The 13138-nt window shown below is 42.6% G+C and overlaps 1 protein-coding gene across 2 annotated transcripts in view; it reads left to right on the forward strand.

Moving 5' to 3' along the window:
• sypa (synaptophysin a) overlaps positions 1 to 11816 on the forward strand; it is a 22086-nt gene extending 10270 nt beyond the window's left edge. For both annotated transcript variants that reach the window (XM_045696532.1, XM_014147528.2), the window contains 5 exons: positions 680 to 804; positions 3188 to 3386; positions 3769 to 3960; positions 7744 to 8058; positions 9919 to 11816. In XM_045696532.1, the coding sequence (XP_045552488.1) occupies positions 680 to 804; positions 3188 to 3386; positions 3769 to 3960; positions 7744 to 8016 (789 nt within the window). In that variant the 3' untranslated portion in view covers positions 8017 to 8058; positions 9919 to 11816. The remainder of the gene's footprint in view (positions 1 to 679; positions 805 to 3187; positions 3387 to 3768; positions 3961 to 7743; positions 8059 to 9918) is intronic.
• The last annotated feature ends 1322 nt before the right edge of the window (positions 11817 to 13138 follow it).

Raw genomic sequence — 13138 nt, forward strand, 5'->3', positions numbered from 1 at the left:
CACACACACACACACACACACACACACACACACACACACACACACACACACACACACACACACACACACACACACACAATACACACACACACACACACACACACACACACACACACACACACACACACACACACACACACACACACACACACACACAACACACACACACACAATACACACACACACACACACACGCACACACCAGTAGGAGGATGCGACAGATGGCAGTGAAATGTAAAAGCAGCTAGATTCAATCCGATCTGGCCTGCCCTACTACATCACATGCTACACTAACCTCATCTCTTAGTGGGGGGGGGAATCTACTGGGTTTAATACATCTACTGGGGGTTGGGAAATGATGGTGGTCACTTGGCTATAAGCCTCGGGTGTTCTCTCAAATGGGACACTATTCCCTTTTATAGTGCACTACTTTATACCAGGGCCCTGGTTCAAAGTAGTGCACTATGTAGGGAAAAAGGGATCAGTATTTTACTACATTTTTTTTTATATATATTTTTTATTAATATGTGTTTCTCTTATTACCATAAACTGTGTATTACTTTATGTTATTGACCCTTTAATAACGCAACTGAAAATTCACAGGCTAGTGAAATATGAGACAATTATAGACGATCATTTTAACTCTGTTTTTAATCCCTCTACTGTCTGCCCCCTGTAGATCTTTGCCATCTTTGCATTCTCTACATGTGGGAGTTACTCCGGGATGTTTAAGATGAGTGTGGAGTGTAAAAACAGGACCGAGAGCGACCTGAGTATAGAAGTGGAATTCGAGTATCCTTTCAGGTCAGTCAAGTTCTCTGGGGTTTTTAGGTTGACTAGCATTAAATGTGTCTTATGTTTACATCCCAAAAAATGGCACCCTATTCTCCATAGGGATCTGTTCAAAAATAGTGCACTATGCAGGGAATAGGGTGCCATTTGAGACAAATGATGTGTTTTGCTGCTAAATGTGACAGACTGGTTGTCTGCTTACCGTCAAGACTGTGTTAGCCCACTGATCTAAAGCATAGGCATTAAGTCAGGGAGTTAACGCAAGTCTTCAGATCTCAGTGAGTGTTGTTCACCAAACTACCTTCACTGTACTATGTCAGAATGTCATGATACAGAATGTCATGATACAGAATGGCATGATACAGAATGTCAGAATGTCATGATACAGAATGTCATGATTCAGAATGTCAGAATGTCAGAATGTCATGATACAGAATGTCATGATACAGAATGACATGATACAGAATGTCAGAATGTCATGATACAGAATGTCATGATACAGAATGACATGATACAGAATGTCAGAATGTCATGATACAGAATGTCATGATTCAGAATGTCAGAATGTCAGAATGTCATGATACAGAATGGCAGAATGGCATGATACAGAATGTCAGAATGTCATGATACAGAATGTCATGATTCAGAATGTCAGAATGTCAGAATGTCATGATACAGAATGGCAGAATGGCATGATACAGAATGGCAGAATGTCATGATACAGAATGTCAGAATGTCATGATACAGAATGGTAGAATGGCATGATACAGAATGGCAGAATGTCATGATACAGAATGTCAGAATGTCATGATACAGAATGTCAGAATGTCAGAATGTCATGATACAGAATGTCAGAATGTCATGATACAAAATGTCAGAATGTCATGATACAGAATGTCATGATACAGAATGTCAGAATGTCATGATACAGAATGTCATGATACAGAATGTCAGAATGGCATGATACAGAATGTCAGAATGTCATGATACAGAATGTCAGAATGTCATGATACAGAATGTCAGAATGTCATGATACAGAATGTCAGAATGTCATGATACAGAAATCAAATCAAATTTTATTGGTCACATACACATGGTTAGCAGATGTTAATGTGAGTGTAGCGAAATGCTTGTGCTTCTAGTTCCGACCGTGCAGTAATATCTAACAAGTAGTCTAACAATTTCACAACAACTACCTAATACACACAAGTTTAAAGGAATGAATAAGAATATGTACATATAAATATATGGATGAGCGATGGCCGAACGGCATAGGCAAGATGCAGTAGATGGTATAGAGTGCAGTATATACATATGATATGAGTAATGTAGGGTATGTAAACATTATATAAAGTGGCATTGTTTAAAGTGACTAGTGATACATTTATTACATCCAAATGTTAATTATTAAAGTGGCTAGAGATTTGAGTTAGTATGTTGGCAGCAGCCACTCAATGTTAGTGATGGCTGATTAACAGTCTGATGGCCTTGAGATAGAAGCAGTTTTTCAGTCTCTCGGTCCCAGCTTTGATGCACCTGTACTGACCTCGCCTTCTGGATGATAGCGGGGTGAACAGGCCAGTGGTCCGGGTGGTTGTTGTCCTTGATGATCTTTTTGGCCTTCCTGTGACATCGGGTGGTGTAGGGGTCCTGGAGGGGTCCTGGAAGGCAGGTAGTTTGCCCCCGGTGATGCGTTGTGCAGACCTCACTACCCTCTGGAGAGCCTTGCGGTTGTGGGCGGAGCAGTTGCCGTACCAGGCGGTGATACAGCCCGACAGGATGCTCTCAATTGTGCATCTGTAAAAGTGTGAGTGTTTTTGGTGACAAGCCAAATTTCTTCAGCCTCCTGAGGTTGAAGAGGCGCGGTTGCGCCTTCTTCACCACGCTGTCTGTGTGGATGGACCATTTCAGAATGTCAGAATGTCATGATACAGAATGTCAGAATGTCATGATACAGAAGCTGTTGATGTGAAAATGGGCTTTGGTGATCTTAGTATGCTGCTGCTCTGCCGTGGAAACCCATTTCATGAAGCTCCCGATGAACAATTCTTGTGCTGACGTTGCTTCCAGAGGCAGTTTGGAACTCGGTAGTGAATGGAGGACAGACGATTTTTACGCGCTACACGCTACCAACTGACTGGTAGGAAAGGTTGCTTCCTATGGGTGCCACGTTGAAAGTCACTGAGCTCTTCAGTAAAGCCATTCTACTGCCAATGTTGGTCTATGGAGATTGCATGGCTGTGCGCTCGATTTTATACATCTGTCAGCAACGGGTGTGGCTGGAATAGCCAAATCCATTAATTTGAAGAGGTGTCCACATACTTTTGGTCGAGTAGTGTATATGTGTTTTTATTGATTGATTGAGAATCTTCTGCTTCTCTGTCTCCATCTTCAGGCTTCACCAGGTATACTTTGACGCCCCGACCTGTAAAGGGGGTCCCCCCGAGCGTCTCTTCCTGGTTGGTAACTACTCTTCCTCGGCAGAATTCTTCGTCACCATCGGTGTGTTTGCCTTCCTCTACTCCATGGCTGCCCTCAGCGTTTACGTCTTCGCCCTGGAGAAGTACCGGGAGAACAACAAAGGACCACTCATCGTGAGTGGGTGTTGGATGTGTGCGTGCGTGCGTGTGTGTGTGTGTGTGTGTGTGTGTGTGTGTGTGTGTGTGTGTGTGTTGTTGCATTTACAGTTGAAGGGTAAATGAAATATATTTGCACTTTAATCCCTTTTTTTATTTTCTCACATTTATGTTCACCACTGTAGCAGTCGATTTTGAACAATTTGACCTCACCCCGTCTTCCTGTGTGTATTTACCGTAGAGATCCTATACTTCACTAGCGTCTGATGTCATAGACCCGCGTATAGCTTTAGAACGTGCCGATAATGGCGGCCATCTTGATCAGGTGTTCTATATGTCCATTGTATGAGTTTGACCTCGTTTTCTGTTTCCTGTGTGTGTTTCTACCTTCCGTCGGCAGGACTTTGGCGTGACGTGTGTGTTCACCTTCATGTGGTTGGTCAGCTCCGCTGCGTGGGCCAAAGGCCTGTCGGACGTCAAGGCGTCCACGGACCCTGAGAAGGTGGTGGATCTGATCTCAGCCTGCGATGAGGAAGGGAACCGCTGTCGTGAAGTTCACGACCCCGTCATGTCTGGACTCAACACCTCCGTCGTGAGTGTCTGGTTTTAACGGCTAGGTTTTGCTTCAACTCTATAACAGTTTATTGGAGCAGTGATCTCTGCTGTGTTCGGTTGCAGTACAATAATATTGTCTTGCATTACTTTCATTGTAACAGAGATGTTACATTACTTTCATTGTAACAGAGATGTTACATTACATTCATTGTAACAGAGATGTTACATTACTTTCATTGTAACAGAGATGTTACATTACATTCATTGTAACAGAGATGTTACATTACATTCATTGTAACAGAGATGTTACATTACTTTCATTGTAACAGAGATGTTACATTACTTTCATGGTAACAGAGATGTTACATTACTTTCATTGTAACAGAGATGTTACATTACTTTCATTGTAACAGAGATGTTACATTACTTTCATTGTAACAGAGATGTTACATTACTTTCATTGTAACAGAGATGTTACATTACTTTCATTGTAACAGAGATGTTACATTACATTCATTGTAACAGAGATGTTACATTACTTTCATTGTAACAGAGATGTTACATTACTTTCATGGTAACAGAGATGTTACATTACTTTCATTGTAATAGAGATGTTACATTACTTTCATTGTAACAGAGATGTTACATTACATTCATTGTAACATAGATGTTACATTACATTCATTGTAACATAGATGTTACATTTACATTAATTGTAACAGAGATGTTACATTACATTCATTGTAACATAGATGTTACATTACATTCATTGTAACATAGATGTTACATTACATTCATTGTAACAGAGATGTTACCTTACATTCATTGTAACAGAGATGTTACCTTACATTCATTGTAACAATGCCAACTGTAAAGTTTGGTGTAGGAGGAATAATGTTCTGGGGCTGTCCACATACTTGTGTATATACAGTTCATTCGGAAAGTATTCAGACCTCTTGACTTTTTCCACATTTTGATACATTACAGCCTTATTCTAAAATGGATTAGCTCTGGCATCTTCCCTAATATTTGTAACCAAGGCTTGATCCACCAATCCACAAAAGTGGAGACAAATTTGACCACAACAATTACCGTGAAATATCTGTCAGCAGGAATATCTGAAAAATCCTCTGCAGTGTCATCAACAGCAGACTCCAAAATGTCCTGAAGAAAAGTCTAATTTTCTTCTCTCCAAAACAGACCACGTGTGCACCCTGCTGACCCTTATTGGCAAACAAAAAAAGCAATGTTTTATTATGCTTTGTTGATTTAAACAAATATTTTGAATAAATTTGGCATGAGAGTCTGCTAGACAAATTGATGGAAAGCGGTGTTGGGGAAAAAACATATAACATTATAAAATCCATGTGCACAAACAACAACACAAACAACAAGTGTGCGGTTAAAATTGGCAAAAAGCACACACATTTCTTTCCACAGGGTTGTGGGGTGAGACAGGGATGAAGCTTGAGCCCCACCCACTTCAACATACAGTGCATTCGGAAGGTATTCAGACCCCTTGGCTTTTTCCACATTTTGTTACGTTACAGCCTTATTCTACAATGGATCAAATTGTGTTTTTTTCCCCCTCATCAGTCTACACACAATACCCCATAATGACATCACAATACCCCATAATGACATCACAATACCCCATAATGACATCACAATACCCCATAATGACATCACAATACCCCATAATGACAAAGCAAAAACAGGTTTTAGATTATTATTTGTATTTTTTTATAAAACCCCCTGGGAATATTACATTTACAGTATATTTAGTATTCAAAGCCTTTCCTCAGTACTTTGTTGACGCACCATTGGCAGCGATTACAGCCTTGAGTCAGTCTTCTTGGGTATGACGCTACAAGCTTGGCACACCTGTATTTGGGGACTTTCTCCCATTCTTCTCAAAGGATCCTCTCAAGCTCTGTCAGGTTGGATGGGGAGCGTCGCTGCACAGCTATTTTCAGGTTTCTCCAGAGATGTTTTATCGAGTTCAAGTCCGGGCTCTGGCTGGGCCACTCAAGGACATTCAGAGACTTGTCCCGAAACAACTCCTACGTTGTCTTGGCTGTGTGCTTAGGGTCGTTGTCCTGTTGGAAGGTGAACCTTCGTCCCCAGTCTGAGATCCTGAGCGCTCTGGAGCAGGTTTTCATCAAGGATCTCTCTGTACTTTGCTCCGTTTCCCTCGATCCTGACTAGTCTCCTAGTCCCTGCCACTGAAAAACATCCCCACAGCATGATGCTGCCACCACCATACTTCATCGTAGGGATGGTGCCAGGTTTCCTCCAGATGTGACGCTTGTCTTTCAGGCCAAAGAGTTTAATCTTGGTTTCATCAGACCAGAGAATCTTGTTTCTCATGGTCTGAGAGTCCTTTAGGTGTCTTTTGGCAAACTCCAAGTGGACTGTCATGTGCTTTTTTACTGAGGAGTGGCTTCCGTCTGGTTACTCTACCATAATGGCCTGATTGGTGGAGTGCTGCAGAGATTGTCCTTCTGGAAGGTTCTCCCATCTCCACAGAGGAACTCTGGAGCTCTGTCAGAGTGACCATTGGGTTGTTGGTCACCTCCCTGACCAAGGCCCTTCTCCCCCGATTGCTCAGTTTGGCCGGGTGGCCAGCTCTAGGAAGAGTCTTTGTGTTTCTAAACTTCTTCCATTTAAGAATGATGGAGACCACTGTGTTCTTGGGTACCTTCGATGCTGCAGAAATGTTTTGATACCCTTCCCAAGATCTGTGCCTCGACACAATCCTGTCGCGGAGCTCTATGGACAATTCCTTCGACCTCATGGCTTGGTTCTTGCTCTGAAATGCATTGTCAACTGTGGGACCTTATATAGACAGGTGTGTGCCTTTCCAAATCATATCCAATCAATTGAATTTACAGCAGTGTACTCCAATCACGTTGTAGAAACATCGCAAGGATGATCAATGAAAACAGCATGCATCTAAGCTCAATTTCGAGTCTTATAGCAAAGGTCTGAATACTTATGGAAATAAGGTATTTCTGTTTTTTATTTTTGTTTTAATTTGCAAACATTTCTAAAAACCTGTTTTTACTTTGTCATTTTGAGGTATTTTGTGTAGATTAATGAGGATTTGTTTCTTCTTTTAGAATAAGGCTGTGACGCAACAAAAAGTGGATAAAGTCAAGGGGTCTGAATGCTATCAGAATGCACTCTCTCTCACTTTCTCTCTCTCTCCCTTTCTCTCGCTCTCCCCTCCTCCCTCTCTACTCTCTCTCTCTCACTTTCTCTCTCTCTCCCCTCCTCTCTCTCTCTCTCTCTCTCCCTCTCCCCTCCTCCCTCTCTCTCTCTCTCTCGCTCTCTCTCTCCCCTTCCCCCTTTCTATCTCTATCTCTCTCTCTCTCCCCTCCTCCCTCTCTCTCTCTCTCTCTCTCTCTCTCTCGCTCTCTCTCTCCCCTTCCCCCTTTCTATCTCTATCTCTCTCTCTCTCCCCCTCCCCCCTCTCTCTCTCTCGCTCTCCCCTCCTCCCTCTCTCTCTCTCTCTCCCCCTCTCTCTCTCGCTCGCTCGCTCTCTCTCTCTCTCCCCTTCCCCCTCTCTATCTCTATCTCTCTCCCCCTCCCCCCTCTCTCCCCCCCTCTCTCTCTCGCTCCCTCCCCCTCTCTCTCTCTCGCTCTCTCTCCCCTTCCCCTCTCTATATCTCTCTCTCTCCCCCTCCGCCTCTGTCTCTCTCACCTTCCCCCTCTCTATCTCTCCCCCTCCCTCTCTGTCTCTCTCCCCCCTCTCTTCCCTCCCAGTATCTACAGTACTTCATAGTAATCTCAGCATTTCTCCCTCTCTTCTTCCCAGTGTTTTGGCTTCATGAACCTGGTGCTGTGGGGAGGAAACCTGTGGTTCGTCTTCAAGGAGACCGGCATCATCGCCCCCTTCATGCGTGCCCCTCCTCCCCAGGAGAAGCAGCCCGCCCCAGACTCGTACGGCCAGCAGGCGGGGTACGAGCAGGACCCCTACGCCGGTTCCCAGGGGGGCTACCAGCCAGAATACAACCAGCAGCAGCAGGGGTACAACCAGGACGGTGGAGAGTACGGACAGGCCCCCACCTCCTTCGCCAATCAGATGTGAGGGGGAGGAGGAAAGAGGAAGTGTGGAGGCAGCTGGCGACTGGTGAGTCACATTATTATATTGCTTTGGTTATTAGACAGTGACAATGCATTATTGATATTATGAAGTTTTGATTTTGAGGTGTTATGAATAATATTTTAATGATTTTATATGATATTATTTACATTCTATTTTTTTTTTTTTAATCTTTAAACTCTGTGTTTTAATTTAAGCTGTATAAATTAAACATACAAAAAGACCCACATTGACTATAGCTCAGCGTTCAACACCATAGTGCCCACAAAGCTCATCAATAAGCTAAGGACCTTGGAACTAAACACCTCTCTCTGCAACTGGATCCTGGACTTCCTGACGAGCCGCCTCCATTTGGTAAGGGTAGGTAACGACACATCTGCCACGCTGATCCTCAACACTGGGGCCCCTCAGGGGTGCGTGCTTAGTCCGCTCCTGTACTCCTTGTTCACCCACGACTGCGTGGCCAAGCACGACTCCAACACCATTATTAAGTTTGCAAACGACACAACAGTGGTAGGCCTGATCACCGACAATGATGAGACAGCCTATAAGGAGGAGGTCAGAGACCTGGCAGTGTGGTGCCAGGACAACAACTTCTCCCTCAATGTGAGCAAGACAAAGGAGATCACCGTTGACTACAGGAAAAGGAGGGCCAAACATGCCCCCATTAACATCGACGGGGCTGAAGTGGAGCGGGTCGAGAGTTTCAAGTTCCTTGGTGTCCACATCACCAACAAACTATCATAGTCCAAACACACCAAGACAGTCGTGAAAAGGGCACAACAAGACCCTTTCTCCCCTCTGGAGACTGAAAAGATTAGCCATGGGTTCCCAGATCCTCAAAAAGTTATACAGCTGCACCATTGAGAGCATCCTGACCGGTTGCATCACCGCCTGGTATGGCAACTGTTCGGCATCTGACCGCAAGGCACTACAGAGGGTAGTGCGAACAGCCCAGTACATCACTGGGGCCAATTATTCCTGACATCCAGGACCTCTATAATAGGCGGTGTCAGGAAGACCCCAAAAAATTCTAAGAGACTCCAGGCGCTCAAGTCATAGACTGTTGTCTCTGCTACCGCATGGCGAGCGGTACCGGAGCACCAAGTCTAGGTTCAAAAGTCTTCTTAACAGCTTCTACCCCCAAGCCATAAGACTGCTGAACAGCTAATCAAATGGCCACCCGGACTATTTACATTGACCCCCCCCCCACTTTGTTTTTTACACTGCTGCTACTCGCTGTTTATTATCTATGCAAAGTCACTTTATCCCTACCTCCATGTGCAAATTACCTCAACCTGTACCCCCGCACATTGACTCGGTACCCCCTGTATATAGCCTCGATATAGTTATTTTATTGTGTTACTTTTTATTAGACTTTTTACTTGAGTTTATTTAGTAAATCTTTTCTTACTTCTATTTCTTGAACTGCATTGTGGGTTAAGAGCATGTACATTTTTACATTTTACATTTTAGTCATTTAGCAGACGCTCTTATCCAGAGCGACTTACAGTAGTGAATGCATACATTTCATACATTTTTTATTTATTTTTTTGTTTATTTTCTCCGTAAGTATTTCACGGTAAGGTCTAAACCTGTTGTATTCGGCGCATGTGACAAATGCAATTTGATTTTGATATCACATGATAATTATACATGATGAACCCAATTAGGATTCTCCGTTTTTTTGTTCACGACCTCCACTTTCTACTCAGCAACTGGATAAAAACAGAAGTAACAGAATTGGGGTTTCGGTGGCGGTGGCGGTGGCGGTGGCGGTGGCGGTGGCGGTGGCGGTGGCGGTGGCGGTGGCGGTGGCGTTGGCGGTTTGGCGGTGCAGCTACCTTCCACTCATTAATGTTTCCTGTCTTCTCTTTCTCTCCACAGAGAGTCAGCGGAGAGACTAGAGAGTGTGGTGCCTGAAAACTACAGTACCTACAATGCCCCACTCCTTCCTGTGTGTTTGTTTGTGCATATGTCTGTGTGCTGAGTAAATGAGGGAGGGAGGGGGGGTAGAGAGTTACCTAAACACAAAAAAAACCGGAAGGGAACAGGGAGAAGGGAGAGGGATTAGATGTTAGTTATTGTAACTGGAAGAAAAAAAAGACAGTACATGAAGAAAAACTTGAACACAGAACCAAAATGTGGAAAAGATTTAAAAAATAAAAATAAAAATTGATTACAATGTTGATAATATTAATATTAAAATCTGAGAGAATGTATTTGTCTGTGCTTTATAGATGTCACTATGAACAAATATATAGACAAATATTTGGTAATGCTATGTATGGAACTATTCAAATGTTTTGTTTTTTGAGTTTAGTAAATAACTAATCGTAACAATAATTCTGCCAAACACTGATTGCTCCTCCACGCAACAGTTTGCACACTTTTTTTTATTTTTTAATTTTAGTACAAATTCTTCTTTGTAATTTGATCAAATTTGATTTGATTAATCTACTTGTTTTTGTTGTGTTTCTACATCGGTGAGATATATTATAGAGAAGACATTGATGGACTAAGACCAGTCTCATTATAGATACACTGGCCATTAAACAAATCAAACATGACCAAAAGAGTTATTAAGGAATCATTGGTTTATTGATATTTTTCTTCTCTCAGTCTAAGCTATCTGAACCTTGTTTTGGTTGAACTTGTAAAGCCCATGCATTACAGTAGGAATACAGTAAAGAACATGCATTACAGTAGGAATACAGTAACGTCCATACATTACAGTAGGAATACAGTAACGTCCATGCATTACAGTAGGAATACAGTAACGTCCATACATTACAGTAGGAATACATTATGAACTGCTAGAGGAGCATGGGTACCGTTGAATATTCCATCTAGTACCAATGCCCCTCCTTTACTGTTCATGTTTAAGTGGTGTTTCATGCAAGTTGGTTATATTTTGGTTAGAAGTTTTGTGTAGAGTGGGACCCAGACACAGATAATCAGCTGTGTGTTGAGATGGTATTTGTGTAGAAAGCTGTATTGGATTCTATCCTGTAGTAATACAGTATTTCCACCTTCCCTCTATATATCTCTTACTTAGCTCTCTTTCTCTCCCGTTCCCTCGCTCCCTCTCTCTTTATCCATCTCTCTCTCTCTCTCTCTCTCTCTCTCTGTTATTCTTTCCAACCTCTATTCAATCCGCGGAAGTTCAGCTTTACAGCTGAAAACAAACAAAAAAATGGAAAGTCAATTTTCCTGCTTTTAGCGGAGACCGCATTCAAATCAAATCAAATGTTATTGGTCACATACACATGGTTAGCGATGTTAATGCGATTGTAGAGAAATGCTTGCAAATAATACATTTCAATTTTTAGATTTTTTTTTTTAAATGCTAAGAACGCGAAACGAGGCAACCATCTCTGTCGGCGCCATTTTACTACATTCACGATGAACATTGAACGTGTCGACTCAATCGGAAATGACATTTTACGTTTCTATCACGTAATCCATAACGCTTCAGCTTTCCAGATTGAATATAGAGCTATTTAATGTTATGATGATGGTCTCTCTCTCTCTCAGTATAAACCATTTAGAATAGAGTTTACAGTAAAACGTTTTGGGGTCTTGAACAATTGAAAAGGGTTCATCATTTGTGACTTTACTTTGAGTTAAAAATGTGTTTGACGCATATTGATTACTGAAACAATGAAACATTCCCAATCCGATAGACATTTCAAATAAATCCAATATGCATTTGACATTTTAACAGTAGATTTTCAAACGTTTATTTATTTTTTATTTATTTTTTGCTGCTGCTGCTATAATTATTTTCGTAAACATTCTATGAAAAAAGGACTGAGCGTGCCTTTGGTTCAGTTCGTCAGTTTTGCTCTATATCCAGTTCATGACACACGTTGGTTTGTTTACATTCCACAAACTATTATCTCTAGCAGCATTCTGCACCCCTTGGATCTCTTAGAGCAAAGGGTAGGGTCAATACAGGAAGTGATTTGATATTCAGTTCCTGATTGGACAAAATTAGCATCTTGTATTTCAACTCACTTCCTGTACTGACTCTGTTATAACCCAGTAATGATCTACTGTAGTATTTATCCTTTCCAACTAGAGAGAGGCAGATGTGATGATCCTTTACATATCAGACTGCATGTTTAGATGTCCTGAAGCCTCCAGCTTGCTAAAACAGCAACATGACACCATGCTAGAACATTTACTAAGACAGACTTTTAAGTTTTACTCTGATATAGAAACGAAACATTCCAAAAACACACACCTCTCTCTCCCCCTCTCACTCTCTCCCCCTTTCTCTTTTACTCTCTCTCTCTCTCTCTCTCCCTCTCTCTCTCTCTCTCTCTCTCTCTCCCTCTCTCTCTCTCTCTCTCTCTCTCTCTCTCTCTCTCTCTCTCTCTCTCTCTCTCTCTCTCTCTCTCTCTCTCTCTCTCTCTCTCTCTACCTTCTCTCTCTCTCTCTCTCTCTCTCTCTCTCACACTGCACCACGTACTATGTTAACTTTCTCTTTTATAAATATGCTATTCAGATACTCTGTTGTTGGTGGTGTTTGATGTGTCTTGTCTCAATGCCTGGGTCGTGCTGTATTTATTGTGTATGATATATATTTAGCATTGACGATGATGTTGACAACAATGGTTACTTATGGCTAAACAACAGGTTGACCAAAATGACCATGAAATCTGTTGTCTTCTTCTATGGAATCCATGTGGGCGGGGGGGGGGGGGAACTGTCAATAAAGAGGATGTTATCATGGGCACGGTTGTCATGGTTTTCTAATTTCACTTCCTTACTTCTGAGCCTCCTCAGCAGGACCGTGGCCCGCACCGTGCGCGTGTAACCGATGTGAAATGGCTAGTTAGTTAGCGGTGGTGTAACCGATGTGAAATCACTAGCTAGTTAGCGGTTGTGCGCGCTAATAGCGTTTCAATCGGGTGACGTCACTCGCTCTGAGACCTTGAAGTAGTTGTTCCCCTTGCTCTGCAAGGGCCGCGGCTTTTGTGGAGCGACGGGTAACGATGCTTCGTGGGGTGACTGTCGTCGATGTGTGCAGAGGGTCCCTGGTTCGAGCCCGGGTTGGGGCGAGGAGAGGGACGGAAGCTATACTGTTACACGCGGCAGG

The sequence above is a fragment of the Salmo salar genome, chromosome ssa15, assembly GCF_905237065.1.
Source record: "Salmo salar chromosome ssa15, Ssal_v3.1, whole genome shotgun sequence".
NCBI classification, from domain to species: Eukaryota; Metazoa; Chordata; class Actinopteri; order Salmoniformes; family Salmonidae; genus Salmo; species Salmo salar.